The sequence below is a fragment of the Oncorhynchus clarkii genome, chromosome 23, assembly GCF_045791955.1.
Source record: "Oncorhynchus clarkii lewisi isolate Uvic-CL-2024 chromosome 23, UVic_Ocla_1.0, whole genome shotgun sequence".
Lineage (NCBI taxonomy): Eukaryota > Metazoa > Chordata > Actinopteri > Salmoniformes > Salmonidae > Oncorhynchus > Oncorhynchus clarkii.
The window spans coordinates 60,294,296-60,314,697 of NC_092169.1; the positions used below are offsets into that span (position 1 = coordinate 60,294,296).

A 20,402-nucleotide genomic window follows, 5' to 3' on the forward strand; every position below is an offset into this window, starting at 1 on the left:
CTGTAGGTAATACTCTGGTCTGTCTGTCTGTCTGTCTGCAGGTGGTGGGTCTGTACCGTCTGTGTGGTTCAGCTGCAGTGAAGAAGGAACTGAGAGACGCGTTTGAGAGGGACAGTGCTGCTGTCAGCCTGAATGAAGAGGTTTATCCTGACATCAACGTCATCACAGGTCAGTCCCCTGTCCCCAGTCTCTATCCTGACCTCAACGTCATCACAGGTCTGTCCCCTGTCCCCCTACACCAGTCTCTATCCTGACCTCAACGTCATCACAGTCCCCTGTCCCCAGTCTCTATCCTGACCTCAACGTCATCACAGTCCCCTGTCCCCAGTCTCTATCCTGACCTCAACGTCATCACAGGTCAGTCCCCTGTCCCCAGTCTCTATCCTGACCTCAACGTCATCACAGTCCCCTGTCCCCCTACACCAGTCTCTATCCTGACATCAACGTCATCACAGGTCTGTCCCCTGTCCCCCTACACCAGTCTCTATCAGCATCAACGTCATCACAGGTCAGTCCCCTGTCCCCAGTCTCTATCCTGACATCAACGTCATCACAGGTCTGTCCCCTATCCCCCTACACCAGTCTCTATTCTGACCTCAACGTCATCACAGGTCAGTCCCCTATCCCCCTACACCAGTCTCTATTCTGACATCAACGTCATCACAGGTCTGTCCCCTATCCCCCTACACCGGTCTCTATCCTGACATCAACGTCATCACAGGTCTGTCCCCTGTCCCCCTACACCAGTCTCTATTCTGACCTCAACGTCATCACAGGTCAGTCCCCTATCCCCCTACACCAGTCTCTATTCTGACATCAACGTCATCACAGGTCAGTCCCCTGTCCCCAGTCTCTATCCTGACCTCAACGTCATCACAGTCCCCTGTCCCCCTACACCAGTCTCTATCCTGACATCAACGTCATCACAGGTCTGTCCCCTGTCCCCCTACACCAGTCTCTATCAGCATCAACGTCATCACAGGTCAGTCCCCTGTCCCCAGTCTCTATCCTGACATCAACGTCATCACAGGTCTGTCCCCTATCCCCCTACACCAGTCTCTATTCTGACATCAACGTCATCACAGGTCTGTCCCCTATCCCCCTACACCGGTCTCTATCCTGACATCAACGTCATCACAGGTCAGTCCCCTGTCCCCCTACACCAGTCTCTATCAGCATCAACGTCATCACAGGTCAGTCCCCTATCCCCCTACACCAGTCTCTATCAGCATCAACGTCATCACAGGTCAGTCCCCTATCCCCCTACACCAGTCTCTATCAGCATCAACGTCATCACAGGTCAGTCCCCTGTCCCCCTACACCAGTCTCTATCAGCATCAACGTCATCACAGGTTAGTCCCCTGTCCCCCTACACCAGTCTCTATCAGCATCAACGTCATCACAGGTCAGTCCCCTGTCCCCCTACACCAGTCTCTATCAGCATCAACGTCATCACAGGTCAGTCCCCTGTCACCCTACACCAGTCTCTATCCTGACATCAACGTCATCACAGGTCAGTCCCCTGTCCCCCTACACCAGTCTCTATCAGCATCAACGTCATCACAGGTCAGTCCCCTGTCCCCCTACACCAGTCTCTATCAGCATCAACGTCATCACAGGTCAGTCCCCTATCCCCCTACACCAGTCTCTATCCTGACATCAACGTCATCACAGTCCCCTATCCCCCTACACCAGTCTCTATCCTGACATCAACGTCATCACAGGTCAGTCCCCTATCCCCCTACACCAGTCTCTATCCTGACATCAACGTCATCACAGTCCCCTATCCCCCTACACCAGTCTCTATCAGCATCAACGTCATCACAGGTCTGTCCCCTATCCCCCTACACCAGTCTCTATCAGCATCAACGTCATCACAGGTCAGTCCCCTATCCCCCTACACCAGTCTCTATCCTGACATCAACGTCATCACAGGTCAGTCCCCTGTCCCCTATCCCCCTACACCAGTCTCTATCAGCATCAACGTCATCACAGGTCAGTCCCCTGTCCCCCTACACCAGTCTCTATCAACATCAACGTCATCACAGTCCCCTGTCCCCTATCCCCCTACACCAGTCTCTATCCTGACATCAACGTCATCACAGGTCAGTCCCCTATCCCCCTACACCAGTCTCTATCAGCATCAACGTCATCACAGTCCCCTGTCCCCTATCCCCCTACACCAGTCTCTATCCTGACATCAACGTCATCACAGGTCAGTCCCCTATCCCCCTACACCAGTCTCTATCAGCATCAACGTCATCACAGGTCAGTCCCCTGTCCCCCTACACCAGTCTCTATCCTGACATCAACGTCATCACAGGTCAGTCCCCTGTCCCCCTACACCAGTCTCTATCAGCATCAACGTCATCACAGGTCTGTCCCCTATCCCCCTACACCGGTCTCTATCAGCATCAACGTCATCACAGGTCAGTCCCCTATCCCCCTACACCAGTCTCTATCAGCATCAACGTCATCACAGGTCAGTCCCCTGTCCCCCTACACCAGTCTCTATCCTGACATCAACAACATCACAGTCCCCTATCCCCCTACACCAGTCTCTATCAGCATCAACGTCATCACAGGTCAGTCCCCTATCCCCCTACACCAGTCTCTATCAGCATCAACGTCATCACAGGTCAGTCCCCTGTCCCCCTACACCAGTCTCTATCAGCATCAACGTCATCACAGGTCAGTCCCCTATCCCCCTACACCAGTCTCTATCCTGACATCAACGTCATCACAGGTCAGTCCCCTATCCCCCTACACCAGTCTCTATCCTGACATCAACGTCATCACAGGTCAGTACCCTGTCCCCCTACACCAGTCTCTATCAGCATCAACGTCATCACAGGTCAGTCCCCTGTCCCCCTACACCAGTCTCTATCAGCATCAACGTCATCACAGGTCAGTCCCCTATCCCCCTACACCAGTCTCTATCCTGACATCAACAACATCACAGTCCCCTATCCCCCTACACCAGTCTCTATCAGCATCAACGTCATCACAGGTCAGTCCCCTATCCCCCTACACCAGTCTCTATCAGCATCAACGTCATCACAGGTCAGTCCCCTGTCCCCCTACACCAGTCTCTATCAGCATCAACGTCATCACAGGTCAGTCCCCTGTCCCCCTACACCAGTCTCTATCAGCATCAACGTCATCACAGGTCAGTCCCCTATCCCCCTACACCAGTCTCTATCAGCATCAACGTCATCACAGGTCAGTCCCCTATCCCCTTACACCAGTCTCTATCAGCATCAACGTCATCACAGGTCAGTCCCCTATCCCCCTACACCAGTCTCTATCAGCATCAACGTCATCACAGGTCAGTCCCCTGTCCCCCTACACCAGTCTCTATCAGCATCAACGTCATCACAGGTCAGTCCCCTGTCCCCAGTCTCTATCCTGACATCAACGTCATCACAGGTCTGTCCCCTATCCCCCTACACCAGTCTCTATCAGCATCAACGTCATCACAGGTCAGTCCCCTATCCCCCTACACCAGTCTCTATCAGCATCAACGTCATCACAGGTCAGTCCCCTATCCCCCTACACCAGTCTCTATCAGCATCAACGTCATCACAGGTCAGTCCCCTGTCCCCCTACACCAGTCTCTATCAGCATCAACGTCATCACAGGTCAGTCCCCTGTCCCCCTACACCAGTCTCTATCAGCATCAACGTCATCACAGGTCTGTCCCCTGTCCCCCTACACCAGTCTCTATCAGCATCAACGTCATCACAGGTCAGTCCCCTATCCCCCTACACCAGTCTCTATCAGCATCAACGTCATCACAGGTCAGTCCCCTTCTCCCCAGTCTGAGGTTCTGAGTGCTCTGGAGCAGGTTTTCATCAATGATCTCTCTGTACTTTGCTCCGTTCATCTTTCCCTCGATCCTGACTAGTCTCCCAGTCCCTGCCACTAAAAAACATTCCCACAGCAAGATGCTGCCACCACCATGCTTCACCGTAGCGATGGTGCCAGGTTTCCTTCAGACGTGATGCTTGGCATTCAGGCCAAAGAGTTCAATCTTGGTTTCATCAGACCAGAGAATCTTGTTTCGCTGAGGTCTGAGAAACCTTTCGATGCCTTTTTTTAGGATCCCCACACAAAACATGAAACATGGCCTAATACAGAACGTTAATGAGACAAGAACAGCTCCAGGACAGAACCACGTATATATATATATATTTTTTTTTAAATAAATAGACAGGTGTGTACATTTCCAAATAATGTCCAATCAAAAGAATTTACCACAGTTGGACTCCAATCAAGTTGTAGAAACATCTCAAGGATGATCAATGGAAACAGGATACAGCTGAACTCAATTTCGAGTCTCATAGCAAAGGGTCTGAATATTTATGTAAATAAGGTATTTCTGTTTTTATTTTTAATACATTTGCACATTTTTTTATTTAAAAACCTGTTTTTGCTTTTTCATTATGGTGTATTATGTGTATATTGATGAGGAAACAATTTAATCCATTTTAGAATAAGGCTGTAATGTAACAAAATGTGGAAAAAGTCAAAGGGGGTCTGAATACTTTTTGTGACCCCGAAGGGATCTGTTCTTGCCATGTGTAGTCTATGACACGTCGTATTTACATACTGTACGGATCATTTTACACAAGGTAGTTTTGGATGTAGTGAACTGCTTGTTCAAAGGTCAAATGTAGTCTCAGTGAATTGTATTTTGTCTTAAAGGGGTGTGTGTAGCGTAGCTTCTTCCAGTGTGAAGTTATTTGGTAGGTTGGTAAACTCCATTTCCAGAGTAGCTTCCCCCGACACGGCTCATACCAACTTATAAAACATACCTGCCTTAGATGAAGCTGTACAAATATATTTGACCAAATGTAACTGATCCTAGTAAAAAGGAAGCAGTAGGAGGGTTTGGGGTTTGGTCGTAGTTAAACCTTTTGTTTTCATTCCTTCCTTGTGATGTTTATGTTCAGGCATTCTGAAGGACTACCTACGTGAGCTGCCGTCCTCCCTTATCACCAGGACCTTGTACGAGGTGGTTTTGGAGGCCATGTCTCTGAGACCTCCTCCTTCTCGCTCCTCCCCTGGAACCTCCTCTCCTGGCAGGAGCGAGGGAGACGTACAGCGCTCTCAGAGCACCGTGGCCCTACTGCAATGTCTGCCTGAACCAGAGAGGGTGGGTACATGTCTCTCTCTCTGTCTGTCTCTCTCAGTATCTCTCTCTGTTTGTCTCTGGGTCTCTCTCTCTGTCTGTCTCTCTGCCTCTCTTTCTGCATCTCTCTGCCTGAACCAGAGAGGGTGGGTACATGTCTCTCTCAGTATCTCTCTCTGTTTGTCTCTGGGTCGCTCTCTGTCTGTCTCTCTCTGTGTCTCTCTCTGTATCTCTCTGCCTGAACCAGAGAGGGTGGGTACATGTCTCTCTGTCAGTCAGTCTGTCTCTCTCTGTGTCTCTCTCTCTCTGTCTCTCTGTCAGTCAGTCTGTCTCTCTCTCTGTCTCTCTGTCTGTCTGTCTCTCTGTCTGTCTCTCTGTCAGTCAGTCTGTCTCTCTCTCTCTCTGTCTCTCTGTCTGTCTGTCTCTCTGTCTGTCTCTCTGTCAGTCAGTCTGTCTCTCTCTCTCTCTGTCTCTCTGTCAGTCAGTCTGTCTCTCTCTCTGTCTCTCTGTCTGTCTGTCTCTCTGTCTGTCTCTCTGTCAGTCAGTCTGTCTCTCTCTCTGTCTGTCTCTCTGTATCTCTCTCTCAAATTCCTTAAGTTTGGGTCCGTCACAGTGGTCAGGTATTCTGCCGCTGTGTACTCTCTGTTTAGGGCCAAATAGCATTCTAGTTTGCTCTGTTTTTTTAATTAATTCTTTCCAATGTGTCAAGTAATTATCTTTTTGTTTTCTCATGATTTGTTTGGGTCTAATTGTTTTTGCTGTCCTGAGGCTCTGTGGGTGTGTTTGTGTTTGTGAACAGAGCCCCAGGACCAGCTTGCTTAGTGGACTCTTCTCCAGGTTCATCTCTCTGTAGGTGATGGCTTTGTTAAGGAAGGTTTGGGAATCACTTCCTTTTAGGTGGTTGTAGAATTTAACGGCTCTTTTCTGGATTTTGATAATTAGCAGGTATCGGCCTAATTCTGCTCTGCATGCATTATTTGGTGTTCTACGTTGTACACAGAGGATATTTTTGCAGAATTCTGCATGCAGAATCTCAATTTGGTGTTTGTTCCATTTTGTGAATTCTTGGTTGGTGAGCGGACCCCAGACCTCACAACCATAAAGGGCAATGGGCTCTATGACTGATTCAAGTATTTTCAGCCAGATCCTAGTTGGTAAGTTAGATTATATGTTCCTTTTGATGGCATAGAAGGCCCTTCATGCCTTGTCTCTCAGATTGTTCACAGCTTTGTGGAAGTTACCTGTGGCGCTGATGTTTAGGCCGAGGTATGTATAGTTAATGTGCTCAAGGGCAACAGTGTCTAGATGGAATTTGTATTTGTGATCCTGGCGACTGGGCCTTTTTTGGAACACCATTATTTTGGTCTTACTCAGATTTACTGTCAGGGCCCAGGTCTGACAGAATCTGTGCAGAAGATCTAGGTGCTGCTGTAGGCCCTCCTTGGTTGGTGACAGAAGGAGCAGATCATCAGCAAACAGTAGACATTTGACTTCAGATCCTAGTAGGTTGAGGCCGGGTGCTGCAGACTGTTGTAGTGCCTTGCCAATATATATATTGAAGAGGGTGGAGCTTAAGCTGCATCCCTGTCTCACCCCACGGACCTGTGGGATTAAATGTTTGTGTTGTTTGCCAATTTTTACCGCACACTTGTTGTGTACATGGATTTTATAATGTCGTATGTTTTTCCCCCAATACCAATTTCCATCAATTTGTATAGCAGACCCTCATGCCAAATTGAGTCGAAAGCTTTTTTTAAATCAACAAAACATGAAAAGACTTTGCCTTTGTTTTGGTTTGTTTGTCAATTAGGGTGTGCAGGGTGAATACATGGTCTGTTGTACGGTAATTTGTGCAGGGTGAATACGTGGTCTGACGTATGGTAATTTGTGCAGGGTGAATACGTGGTCTGACGTATGGTAATTTGTGCAGGGTGAATACGTGGTCTGACGTATGGTAATTTGTGCAGGGTGAATACGTGGTCTGACGTATGGTAATTTGTGCAGGGTGAATACGTGGTCTGACGTACGGTAATTTTTGGAGGGTGAATATTTGACATTTGCTCAGTACATTGTTTTCACTGAGGAAATGTACGAGTCTGCTGTTAATGATAATGCAGAGGATTTTCCCAAGGTTACTGTTGACGCATATCCCACGGTAGTTATTGGGGTCAAATTTGTCTCCACTTTTGTGGTTTGTGGTGATCAATCCTTGGTTCAGAGGGTTAGGTAGGGTTAGGTAGGGTTAGATAGGGTTAGGTAAGGTTAGATAGGGTTAGGTAGGGTTAGATAGGGTTAGGTAGGGTTAGATAGGGTTAGATAGGGTTAGGTAGGGTTCACAGTGTGTTAGATAGGGTTAGGTAGGGTTAGATAGGGTTAGGTAGGGTTAGATAGGGTTAGGTAGGGTTAGATAGGGTTAGGTAGGGTTAGATAGGGTTAGATAGGGTTAGGTAGGGTTCACAGTGTGTTAGATAGGGTTAGGTAGGGTTAGATAGGGTTAGGTAGGGTTAGGTAGGGTTCACAGTGTGTTAGATAGGGTTAGATAGGGTTATAAAGGGTTAGGTAGGGTTCACAGTGTGTTAGGTAGAGTTAGGTAGAGTTCGGTAGGGTTCACAGTGTGTTTGGTAGGGTTCACAGAGGGTTAGATAGGGTTAGGTAGGGTTAGATATGGTTAGGTAGGGTTAGATAGGGTTAGGTAGGTTTAGGTAGGGTTAGGTAGGGTTAAATAGGGTTCACAGTGGGTTAGGCAGGGTTAGGTAGGGTTATAGAGGGTTAGGTAGGGTTAGGTAGGGTTAGATAGGGTTAGAAAGGGTTAGGTAGGCTTAGATAGGGTTAGATAGGGTTAGGTAGGGTTAGGTAGGGTTAGATAGGGTTAGATAGAGTTCACAGGCGGTTAGATAGGGTTAGATAGGGTTAGATGGGGTTAGGTAGGGTCAGGTAGGGTTCACAGTGGGTTAGATAGGGTTAGGTAGGGTTAGATAGGGTTAGGTAGGGTTCACAGTGTGTTTGGTAGGGTTCACAGTGGGTTAGATAGGGATAGGTAGGGTTAGGTAGGGTTCACAGTGTGTTAGGTAGGGTTAGGTAGGGTTCACAGTGTGTTTGGTAGGGTTCACAGTGTGTTAGGTAGGGTTAGGTAGGGTTAGATAGGGTTAGGTAGGGTTAGGTAGGGTTAGATAGGGTTAGGTAGGGTTAGGTAGGGTTGGGTAGGGTTAGGTAGAGTTAGGTAGGGTTAGGTAGGGTTCACAGTGTGTTAGGTAGGGCTAGGAAGGGTTCACAGAGGGTTAGGTAGGGTTCACAGTGTGTTTGGTAGGGTAAGGTAGGGTTAGGTAGGGTTAGGTAGGGTTAGGTAGGGTTCGGTAGGGTTAGGTAGGGTTAGGTAGGTAGAGAGAAGTCCTCCCTGTCTAACCCTCTTCTCTCTCTCTCCAGTCCTCCCTGTCTAACCCTCTTCTCTCTCCCCTCTCTCCAGTCCTCCCTGTCTAACCCTCTTCTCTCTCCCCTCTCTCCAGTCCTCCCTGTCTAACCCTCTTCTCTCTCCCCTCTCTCCAGTCCTCCCTGTCTAACCCTCTTCTCTTTCTCTCCAGTCCTCCCTGTCTAACCCTCTTCTCTCTCTCTCCAGTCCTCCCTGTCTAACCCTCTTCTCTCTCCCCTCTCTCCAGTCCTCCCTGTCTAACCCTCTTCTCTTTCTCTCCAGTCCTCCCTGTCTAACCCTCTTCTCTTTCTCTCCAGTCCTCCCTGTCTAACCCTCTTCTCTCTCCCCTCTCTCCAGTCCTCCCTGTCCCTCCTCCAGTCCTCCCTGTCTAACCCTCTTCTCTCTCTCCTCTCCCCAGGCCACCCTCTCGCTGCTCCTGGACCATCTGAGCCTTGTTGCCTCCTACAGTGACTGTAACCGAATGAACTGTCAGAACCTGGCTGTGTGTTTCGGCCCGGTGCTCCTGACCCCCACCCAGGAGTCCTGGAGACCCACTTCACCAGGACAGGGCGGGCGCGGGGGGAGCTGTGGAAGGGGCGGACGGAGTTTTTCTCACAGCGAGGAGATCGCCAGTGCTGTGGACTTCAAGAGACACATTGAGGCCTTGCATTACCTGTTGCAGCTCTGGCCCAGTAAGTGTCTGTTGGGACAGAGTGGGCCGACATTCCCAAGGTCCGATATGACCTCACTACAACCAGAGAAATATCTTTGTTACGTCGTTTCAACCAGTCTTCCCGTTTCCTAGCGATACTGTACTATTCAGGGCCTTTGGAAAGTATTCAGACCCCTTGACTTTTTCCCACATGTTGTTACGTTACAGCCTTATTCTAAAATCTATTAAATTGTTTTTTTCCCCCTCGTCAATCTACACACAATACCCCATAATGACATCACAATACCCCATAATGACATCACAATACCCCATAATGACATCACAATACCCCATAATGACATCACAATACCCCATAATGACATCACAATACCCCATAATGACATCACAATACCCCATAATGACAAAGAAAGAAGAGTACAAATTTTTTTTTTAAAGCTAGTTTATTTAATATAAAATGGATTAAAACCTGTTGTGGATTTCCACTAGATGTTGGAACATTGCTGCTATAACAGCCTCCACTCTTCTGGGAAGGTTTTCCACTAGATGTTGGAACATTGCTGCTATAACAGCCTCCACTTTTCTGGGAAGGTTTTCCACTAGATGTTGGAACATTGCTGCTATAACAGCCTCCACTCTTCTGGGAAGGCTTTCTCTAGATGTTGGAACATTGCTGCTATAACAGCCTCCACTCTTCTGGGAAGGTTTTCCACTAGATGTTGGAACATTGCTGCTATAACAGCCTCCACTCTTCTGGGAAGGTTTTCCACTAGATGTAGGAACATTGCTGCTATAACAGCCTCCACTCTTCTGGGAAGGCTTTTCACTAGATGTTGGAACATTGCTGCTATAACAGCCTCCACTCTTCTGGGAAGGTTTTCCACTAGATGTTGGAACATTACTGCTATAACAGCCTCCACTCTTCTGGGAAGGCTTTCCACTAGATGTTGGAACATTGCTGCTATAACAGCCTCCAGTCTTCTGGGAAGGCTTTCCACTAGATGTTGGAACATTGCTGCTATAACAGCCTCCACTCTTCTGGGAAGGCTTTCCACTAGATGTTGGAACATTGCTGCTATAACAGCCTCCACTCTTCTGGGAAGGCTTTCCACTAGATGTTGGAACATTGCTGCTATAACAGCCTCCACTCTTCTGGGAAGGCTTTCCACTAGATGTTGGAACATTGCTGCTATAACAGCCTCCACTCTTCTGGGAAGGCTTTCCACTAGATGTTGGAACATTGCTGCGGGAATCAGTTTGGAACTCGGTAGTGAGTGTTGCAACCGAGGACAGATAATTTTTTACATGCTACACACTACAGCACCCGGCGGTCCCGTTCCGTGAGCTTATGTGGCCTACCACTTCGCTGCTGAGCCGTTGTTGCTCCTAGACGTTTCCACTTCACAATAACAGCACTTACAGTTGACCAGGGCAGCTCAGAAATTTGACCAACTGACTTGTTGGAAAAGTGGCACCCTGACTCTTGGGGCCTCCCGAGTGGCACAGCGGTCTAAGGCACTGCATCTCAGTGCAAGAGGTGTCACTACAGACCCTGGTTTGATTCCAGGCTGTATCACAACCTGCTGTGATTGGGAGTCCCCATAGGGCGGCACCCAATTGGCCCAGCGTCGTCCGGGTTAGAGTTTGGCCAAACTCTGGGAAGGCTTTCCACTAGATGTTGGAACATAGGGCTTCGTATGGCCGTCATTGTAAATAAGAATTTGTTCTTAACTGACAAGTTAAATAAAGGTTCAATAAAAAATAAAACATTCTCATTAAAATTGAAATGATGGAGATGTTTGTCTATGGAGATTGCATGGCTGTGTGCTCGATTTTATACACCTGTCAGCAACGGGTGTGACTGAAATAGCCGAATCCAATAATTTGAAGGGGCGTCCACATACTTTAGTATATATATATATATACAGTATATCACAAAAGTGAGTACAGCCCTCACATTTTTTGTAAATATTTGAGTATATCTTTTCATGTGACAACACTGAAGAAATTACACTTTGCTACAATGTAAAGTAGTGAGTGTACAGCTTGTATAACAGTGTGAATTTGCTGTCCCCTCAACATAAGTCAACACACAGCCATTCATGTCTAAACCGCTGGCAACAAAAGTGAGTACAGCCCTAAGTGAGAATGTTTAGAACATCATCATCTCTGGGTTTTGAAACCTTTCCTCTCTTTGCTTCTTCACTCCTTTAGTTCCTACAGACAGAGTGACAGACAACCCCGACCCTCCTACCCTCCTCCAGCCCTCCTCCAGTTCAGACGTGCCTCCTTCCCCTCCCAGCCCCATGCCCCAGAACCCCCTGCCTCGGCGCTGCCAGCGTGGCCTGTCGCTGCCTCTGCCGGGGGACGAAGTGGGCGTGGTGTCGCGACGTGGACGGGGCCGACTGGAGAGCCCGCCCTGTAACCGGTATGCTGGCGACTGGAGCGTGTGTGGGCGGGACTTCCTGTCCGGAGGCGATGCGGACTACGACGAGGTGGCAGGGAGCGACAGTGAGGAAGAGGAGGAAGAGAGGGAGGTGAAGAAGGTGGAGTGGACTCAGTACGTAGACGACTTAGTTCTGGACTTTGACGCCCCGTTTACCTGCAGACTGAGTCTCAAAGATTTTGATACGCTGATATCAGACCTGGAGAGAGAGCTGTCCAAACAGATAAACATCTGTCTCTGAGAGGGAGAGGGAGGAGAGGAGGTAGGAGGGAGGAGGGAGGAGTGAGGAGAGGAGAGGAGGAGAGGAGAGAGCTGTCCAAACAGATAAACATCTGTCTCTGAGAGGGAGAGGAAGGAGAGGAGGGAGGAGGGAGGAAAGGAGGAGAGTAGAGGAGGGAGGAGAGGAGAGTAGAGGAGGAGGGGAGAGGAGGGAGGAGAGGAGAGGAGAGAGAGCTGTCCAAACAGATAAACATCTGTCTCTGAGAGGGAGAGGGGGAGAGGAGGGAGGAGTGGAGAGGAGAGAGGAGGGAGGAGAGGAGAGAGGAGGGAGGAGAGGAGAGAGAGCTGTCCAAACAGATAAACATCTGTCTCTGAGAGGGAGAGGGAGGAGAGGAGGGAGGAGGAGGGAGGAGAGGAGGAGGGGAGAGGTGAGGAGGGAGGAGAGGAGAGGAGTGGAGAGGGGAGGGAGGAGAGGAGGGAGGAGAAGAGGAGAGGAAGGGAGGAGGAGGGGAGAGGAGAAGAGGAGGGGAGGAGAGAAGAGGGGAGAAGAGGGGGAAGGGGAGGGGGGAGGAGAAGAGGAGAGAGACGGATAGTATTATTGAAGGTCAGGAAATTCTTTATTAGGAAATTACCAAAGAAAGACGACAAGCAATGTGGTATTTGCTTCAGTAATGTTGAAGTGTATTTAACTGTTCCAATGTGTTTAAAAAGCTTCATTTCTGGTGTTTCCTCATTCCGAATGCTGGTTCTTCTACAAACAAGTGACAACATTATCGTCTTTGATCACACAAGGACACCTTATTTGTAGAGACATGGACCAGTGAAGTTCTTGACAATTCATTGTTTGTAAAATCCTAGATTCTAATGCCATGTAAGGCTGCAACGCCTGTCAGACTCTGTTATGTTGTCAGTCATGTGTATTTATTTATTTTTCCCATAGAAGTCCATTTAAGGTCTATTTTTTAGAAGGATTTGTTGATGTAATTCCAATTATTTATTCTCTAAATTCCAGTGAAGGGTGAAGGAGAGATCTTTAATAATTTTTGATAAAATAATGCATTGAAAATGTACAGTACCAGTCAAAAGTTTGGACACACCTACTCATTCAAGGGTTTTTCTTTATTTTTACTATTTTCTACATTGTAGAATAATAGTGAAGACATCAACACTATGAAATAACACATATGGAATCATGTAGTAACCAAAAAAGTGTTAAACAAATCAAACTATTTTTTATATTTGAGATTCTTCAAAGTAGCCACCCTTTGCCTTGATGACAGCTTCGCACACTCTTGGCATTCTCTCAACCAGCTTCACCTGGAATGCTTTTCCAACAGTCTTGAAGGAGTTCAAACATATGCTGATCACTTGTTGGCTGCTTTTCCTTCACTCTGCGGTCCAACTCATCCCAAACCATCTAAATTGGGTTGAGGTCGGGTGATTGTGGAGGCCAGGTCATCTGATGCAGCTCTCCATCACTCTCCTTCTTGGTCAAATAGCCCTTACACAGCCTGGAGGTGTGTTGGGTCATTGTCCTGTTGAAAAACAAATTATAGTTCCACTCAGCGCAAACCTGATGGGATGGCGTATCACTGCTGAATGCCTTGAATTCTAAACCAATTACAGACAGTGTCACCAGCAAAGCACCCCCACGCCATCACACCACCTCCTCCTCCATGCTTCACGGTGGGAACCACACATGCATCCGTTCACCTACTCTGCGTTTCACAAACACGGTTGGAACCAAAAATCTCAAATTAGGACTCCAGACCAAAGGACAGATATCCAACGGTCCAATGTCGTGTTTCTTGGCTCAAGCAAGTCTCTTCTAAATAAAGAAAAACCCTTGAATGAGTAGGTGTTCTAGAACCCTTGAATGAGTAGGTGTTCTAGAACCCTTGAATGAGTAGGTGTTCTAGAACCCTTGAATGAGTAGGTGTTCTAGAACCCTTGAATGAGTAGGTGTTCTAGAACCCTTGAATGAGTAGGTGTTCTAGAACCCTTGAATGAGTAGGTGTGTCTAAACTTTCGACCGGTACTGTATATTCAATTAAATTTGATGACATGTCAAAAAATATATCTTAGTTCAAGTATTAATATGTCTGTTAATCAGATTCCAGGTTGATCTTGAGACCTGATTGTGAATTAATGAACTGAGTTGGATTTAGACACGAGCACAAGCCTTTAAGCTGAATTACAAGACACACACACACCAACGACTCATAAAACTGTCTTTCAGCTGAATTACAAGACACCAACGACTCATAAAACTGTCTTTCAGCTGAATTACAAGACACCAACGACTCATAAAACTGTCTTTCAGCTGAATTACAAGACACCAACGACTCATAAAACTGCCTTTCAGCTGAATTACAAGACACCAACGACTCATAAAACTGCCTTTCAGCTGAATTACAAGACACCAACGACTCATAAAACTGTCTTTCAGCTGAATTACAAGACACCAACGACTCATAAAACTGTCTTGCACTTCTGTACTAAGTAACAATATCGTAATACTTGTATTATTTTGTAATAACGTGTTATGTTTTGTATTATTTTGTAATAATTTGCTGGTTACTCTGCTATGCATCGTTGCTGTAAACAGCCATGTTATTGTGATATTTCTGCGTCGGTACAATCATATTTTTTATAAGTTGTAATTTTATTGAAGCCACGGAAGGAATGCAACAGCCATATTACAGAGGAAGTTGGCTCCAAAAAAAATGTTACAACTTCCTGTTTTGTTTTTAGTATTTGTGCTGTTTATTGTATAAACAGTAATACATGGTATTGCACATCTACAATGAGCACTTACATGTTGTTGATGTCCTATGCATATCGTAACCCATGTGTTAAAACACACTATTCTTGTTACAACCGGGCAGTATCGTATGTCATACAGTGTTATCAAACCAAAAACAATAAAGCACAGTGTTATAGTTACGGATGAGTTTGAAGCTGGTCTTCTTCCCGTCCACAGGAGGAACTTGTTCTGGGTGAGGAGTTTTCCATAGCAGCTTTTACATGACCACATCTGCCTCTACAGTATCTCTTTCTCATAGAGGCCTAGTAGTAGTGGATCCATACACTAGGAGTTGTTTTATCATCATGGGGAACTGCTGCCCTCTGTAATGGATCTATCCACTAGGAGTTGTTGTATCATCATGGGGAACTGCTGCCCTCTGTAGTGGATCTGTAGTGGATCCATCCACTAGGAGTCGTTTTATCATCATGGGGAACTGCTGCCCTCTGTAGTGGATCCATACACTAGGAGTTGTTGTATCATCATGGGGAACTGCTGCCCTCTGTAGTGGATCTGTAGTGGATCCATCCACTAGGAGTTGTTGTATCATCATGGGGAACTGCTGCCCTCTGTAGTGGATCCATACACTAGGAGTTGTTGTATCATCATGGGGAACTGCTGCCCTCTGTAGTGGATCTGTAGTGGATCCATCCACTAGGAGTTGTTGTATCATCATGGGGAACTGCTGCCCTCTGTAGTGGATCCATACACTAGGAGTTGTTTTATCATCATGGGGAACTGCTGCCCTCTGTAATGGATCTATCCACTAGAAGTTGTTGTATCATCATGGGGAACTGCTGCCCTCTGTAGTGGATCTGTAGTGGATCCATCCACTAGGAGTTGTTTTATCATCATGGGGAACTGCTAAGAGGAGCTGTTCTAGTCTATCTTTTCCTTGGACTCTAAGAGGAGCTATTCTAGTCTATCTTTTCCTTGGACTCTAAGAGGAGCGTTGTTTAACAGGCCAGCAGAGCGCAGGTGTATAATACACAGGAAACAGAGGCTGTAAGTTAGAAGCTGATGCATAACACATCATTCATTAAATAAATATAAGGCTAATACTGCATTTAATTTATTTCCTGAAAGAGGTAGGCTAGGACAATTATAAATACGCCTCCTAATATCGAACGGCACCCATTTTTGCCCTTAGAACAGCCTCAAATCGTGGGGGCATAGGGGCATAGACTCTACAAGGTGTTGAAAGCGTTCCACAGGGATGCTGGCCCATGTTGACTCTACAAGGTGTGGAAAGCGTTCCACAGAGATGCTGGGCCCATGTTGACTCTACAAGGTGTTGAAGGCGTTCCACAGGGATGCTGGCCCATGTTGACTCTACAAGGTGTTGAAAGCGTTCCACAGAGATGCTGGCCCCATGTTGACTCTACAAGGTCTTGAAAGCGTTCCACAGAGATGCTGGCCCACGTTGACTCTACAAGGTGTTGAAGGCGTTCCACAGGGATGCTGGCCCATGTTGACTCTACAAGGTGTTGAAGGCGTTCCACAGGGATGCTGGCCCATGTTGACTCTACAAGGTGTTGAAAGCGTTCCACAGAGATGCTGGGCCATGTTGACTCTACAAGGTGTGGAAGGCGTTCCACAGAGATGCTGGGCCATGTTGACTCTACAAGGTGTGGAAGGCGTTCCACAGGGATGCTGGGCCCATGTTGACTCCAGGGATTCCCACAGTTGTGTCAAGATGGATGGTCAACTTTGAATGCAGCCATCTACTGTAATCAAACGTCAAGCTGTAACACAACGTAATGGGGAATACTTCCTGAAGGTTTTAAATGTCATCGGTCCCACGTCCATCGGTTCCTATTGCCCTGGTGTGATATGGTGCCATCTAGTGGTGTAGCGTGGCACACTTTGAATGCAGCCATCTACTGTAAACAAACGTCAAGCTGTAACACAACGTAACGGGGAATACTTCCTGAAGGCATAAAGGTTTAAAGGTCATCGGTCCCATGTCCATCGGTTCTTATTGCCCTGGTGTGGGCAATAATTTATCAATAACTCATATCACTTAACTAAATGCCTTAGCTTTTCTCAAACTAAGTTAAGAGATTTTCCATGGGACTACGTACCGTGCTAATTATGTGTAATTCATGGTTCATGAGAAGAGCGTTTTTCAAAGCTTTTCCATAAATTTCCAAGATCTATCCTGATGGACTTTATGGGCCTTTGATGCACATTTGTTCACCATGAAGGAAGAACCTACGTGCCAAAGTTTCAAGTCTCTAGGTCAAACAGGATGGCGAATATGAGGGTTTAAGCGAGACTGCTTCTAACAGCGTCACCTTTAGGTCAATCGGTGCTATTATTTTTGACCAAGTTACTAATGGGCTACTCAAGGACATTCAGAGACTTGTCCCGAAGCCACTCCTGCGTTGTCTTGGCTGTGTGCTTAGGGTCGTTGTCCTGTTGTAAGGTGAACCTTCACCCCAGTCTGAGGTCCTGAGAGTTCTGGAGCAGGTTTTCATCAAGGATCTCTCTGTACTTTGCTCCGTTTCATCTTTCCCTCGATCCTGACTAGTCTCCCAGTCCCTGCTGCTGAAAAACATCCCCACAGCATGATGCTGCCACCACCATGCTTCACCGTAGATGGTGCCAGGTTTCCTCCAGACGTGACGCTTTGCTTTCAGGCCAAAGAGTTCAATCTTGGTTTCATCAGACCAGAGAATCTTGTTTCTCATGGTCTGAGAGTCTTTTAGGTGCCTTTTGGCAAACTCCAAGATGGCTGTCATGTGCCTTTTACTGAGGAGTGGCTTCCGTCTGGCCACTCTACCATAAAGGCCTAATTGGTGGAAGGTTCTGTGTTCGCTTTGTCATTATAGGGTATTGTGATGTCATTATGGGGTATTGTGATGTCATTATGGGGTATTGTGATGTCATTATGGGGTATTGTGATGTCATTATGGGGTATTGTGATGTCATTATGGGGTATTGTGATGTCATTATGGGGTATTGTGTGTAGATTGCTGAGGATATTGTTTTACGTAATCCATTTTAGAATAAGGCTGTAACGTTCCAAAATGTGGGAAGAGTCAGCGGGGTCTGAATACTTTCCCGAAGGCACTGGATTCAACTCCATGGTCTCAGGAAGACAGTCAACACTAGGTGTAACCAGTAATAGACTCTCATTCTGAATGATCACACAACGGATGACAATTTCTTATTGGTCACTGTGACACACGACACCCAACTATAACTAGTAGGTACATTCTCTGCCTGGACAACTGCTGCAGGGCAGTCCAAGGACAACAAGGGACAGACAGACAGTCAGAGAGAGAGAGAGAGAGAAAGAGAGAGAGAGAGAGAGAGACAGAGAGAGAGAGAGAGAAAGAGAGAGAGACAGAGAGAGAGAGAGACAGAGAGAGAGACGGACACAGAGAGAGAGAGACAGAGAGAGAGAGACAGAGAGAGAGAGAGACAGACACAGAGAGAGAGAGACAGAGAGAGAGAGAGAGAGAGAGACAGACACAGAGAGAGAGAGAGAGAGAGAGAGACAGACACAGAGAGAGAGAGAGAGAGAGAGGGAGGACACTGACTGACTGATCAGCTTTCTGACTCCAACCCCCCCAACACATCTTCTGATCAAGCTGCAGCAGTGACTTCAGGAGAAGAAACTCACACAAAAGGTTTTTTGTTGTTGTCTTGTCTCCTGTTCACCACCTGTTGTCCTGTAGTCAGGTGTGTTGTTCTAAAGCTTCATGATGCAGAAGATGCAGAACCAGACGATGCAGACCCAGACGATGCAGAACCAGACGATGCAGAACCAGACGATGCAGAGCCAGATGATGCAGACATCTGTAGACTATAATAATGGATACACGATGCAGACATCAGTAGACTATAATAATGGATACACGATGCAGATGCAGGAACAGCAGAATAATGACTACACCATCCAGGATGATGAGTGGGACAGAGACCTGCTCCTGGACCCCGCCTGGGAGAAACAGCAGAGAAAGGTTAGAAACTTCATTACTCGTCTTGTCTGTTCATTCATATGTCCACATTGTGTAAATGTTTTACTGTCGTCAAGTGAGGCAGAGGAAGAGGAAGTCACTGAATGTCAAAACACAGCAGTAGTAGAAGGGCTGATCAACTCTACTACTGACCATGTTATGAATATTTACTCAGAGAGGGCAGAGGGCAGAGGTCAGAGGAAGTCACTGAATGTCAAAACACAGCAGTAGTAGAAGGGCTGATAAACTCTCCTATTTACCATGTTATGAATATTTATTCATAATTAATATTTAAGATATTGCACTTAAAAAAATAAAAAATACAACTTTTTAATTCTAGGCCTACAAAGTGAGGGCAGAGGGCAGAGGTCAGAGGGCAGAGGTCAGAGGAAGTATTTCCTGACAGTCAAATGAGTCAAAACAAGAACACATCCTAATGGGAAGTTTAGTTTTTTTTACATGACAGCACTATTAAAAGGCACATAAAATATAATCACTTTACTTAGAAAAACAACACCAAGTACAGTGGGAGAGACACTATGTGGGCAACGCACCAGGCAGACACGACAGCCAAGACAACAATACCTCCCAGGCAGTCAGGCAGCATAGCAATGACCTGTGCTGCCATTCCTTTCGATGCGTGTGTTTTATGAGAACTGCCGACAGATGTCTGGTAACACAGAATGTCCTCCAGGCCCGAAGCGGGAACAGAATGGATGCCACAGGCTAATTATAACTAAGGACTTATTAAGGGGTTATACAGAGTTGGCTCAGACAATGTCCTTGGTCCTCGGTTGGCACGGGATGCATTGATCAATACTAATTTGTTTTTGTTTTTTACAACATAAACCAAGTTCATGTATTTACATAATGAAATGGACTTTGTCCACTTCGTCTGCTCTAGAATTCATACCCAGACCAGGTAGCTAATAATCTGTCACTGACCTGTCAAGATATCAGGGGCAACCTACTGTTACCCCTCAATATAGAACCATGCATTAATGAGTCTCTCTACAGACGGGTTGCCTCCCACCATGTATCACTGTTCCTGGTGCTGTTGCCCTGAGGCTGGAACTACTGAGACGTACATGCATTAATAGACTATCTCATTAAACATGAAGGGCAGGGCTTCCTTCCCTGCCTATGGTCCTGCCAGACAGAGACAACAAATATAGCAGTGACCACAGGGAGCAGCTATGATAAACCCTGGAGGGGTCTTAACTATGGGGAGCAGCTATGATAAACCCTGGAGGGGTCTTAACTATGGGGAGCAGCTATGATAAACCCTGGAGGGGTCTTAACTATGGGGAGCAGCTATGATAAACCCTGGAGGGGTCTTAACTATGGGGAGCAGCTATGATAAACCCTGGAGGGGTCTTAACTATGGGGAGCAGCTATGATAAACCCTGGAGGGGTCTTAACTATGGGGAGCAGCTATGTTAAACCCTGGAGGGGTCTTAACTATGGGGAGCAGCTATATTAAACCCTGGAGGGGTCTTAACTATGGGGAGCAGCTATGATAAACCCTGGAGGGGTCTTAACTATGGGGAGCAGCTATGATAAACCCTGGAGGGGTCTTAACTATGGGGAGCAGCTATGTTAAACCCTGGAGGGGTCTTAACTATGGGGAGCAGCTATGATAAACCCTGGAGGGGTCTTAACTATGGGGAGAGCACGTCCCCATTACCAGGTCATTGTATTTCAGGATCTGGGTTCTGACAATAGAGACTTATAGTTCCGACAGACTATTTTT

General features: G+C 46.8%; 2 protein-coding genes across 2 annotated transcripts in view; both read left to right on the top strand.

The window, feature by feature from the left end:
* The window catches only part of LOC139381763 (rho GTPase-activating protein SYDE1-like), a 52,675-nt gene extending 40,778 nt beyond the window's left edge, over positions 1-11,897 (top strand). The window contains exons 7-10 of the mRNA XM_071125514.1: positions 42-168; positions 4,956-5,158; positions 8,959-9,232; positions 11,425-11,897. Of these exons, the coding sequence (XP_070981615.1) occupies positions 42-168; positions 4,956-5,158; positions 8,959-9,232; positions 11,425-11,897 (1,077 nt within the window). The remainder of the gene's footprint in view (positions 1-41; positions 169-4,955; positions 5,159-8,958; positions 9,233-11,424) is intronic.
* Positions 11,898-18,394: 6,497 nt separating this feature from the next.
* LOC139381329 (rho GTPase-activating protein SYDE2-like) overlaps positions 18,395-20,402 on the top strand; it is a 35,054-nt gene continuing 33,046 nt past the window's right edge. Inside the window, exon 1 of the mRNA XM_071124779.1 lies at positions 18,395-18,652. Coding sequence (XP_070980880.1) covers positions 18,395-18,652 — 258 coding nt within the window. The remainder of the gene's footprint in view (positions 18,653-20,402) is intronic.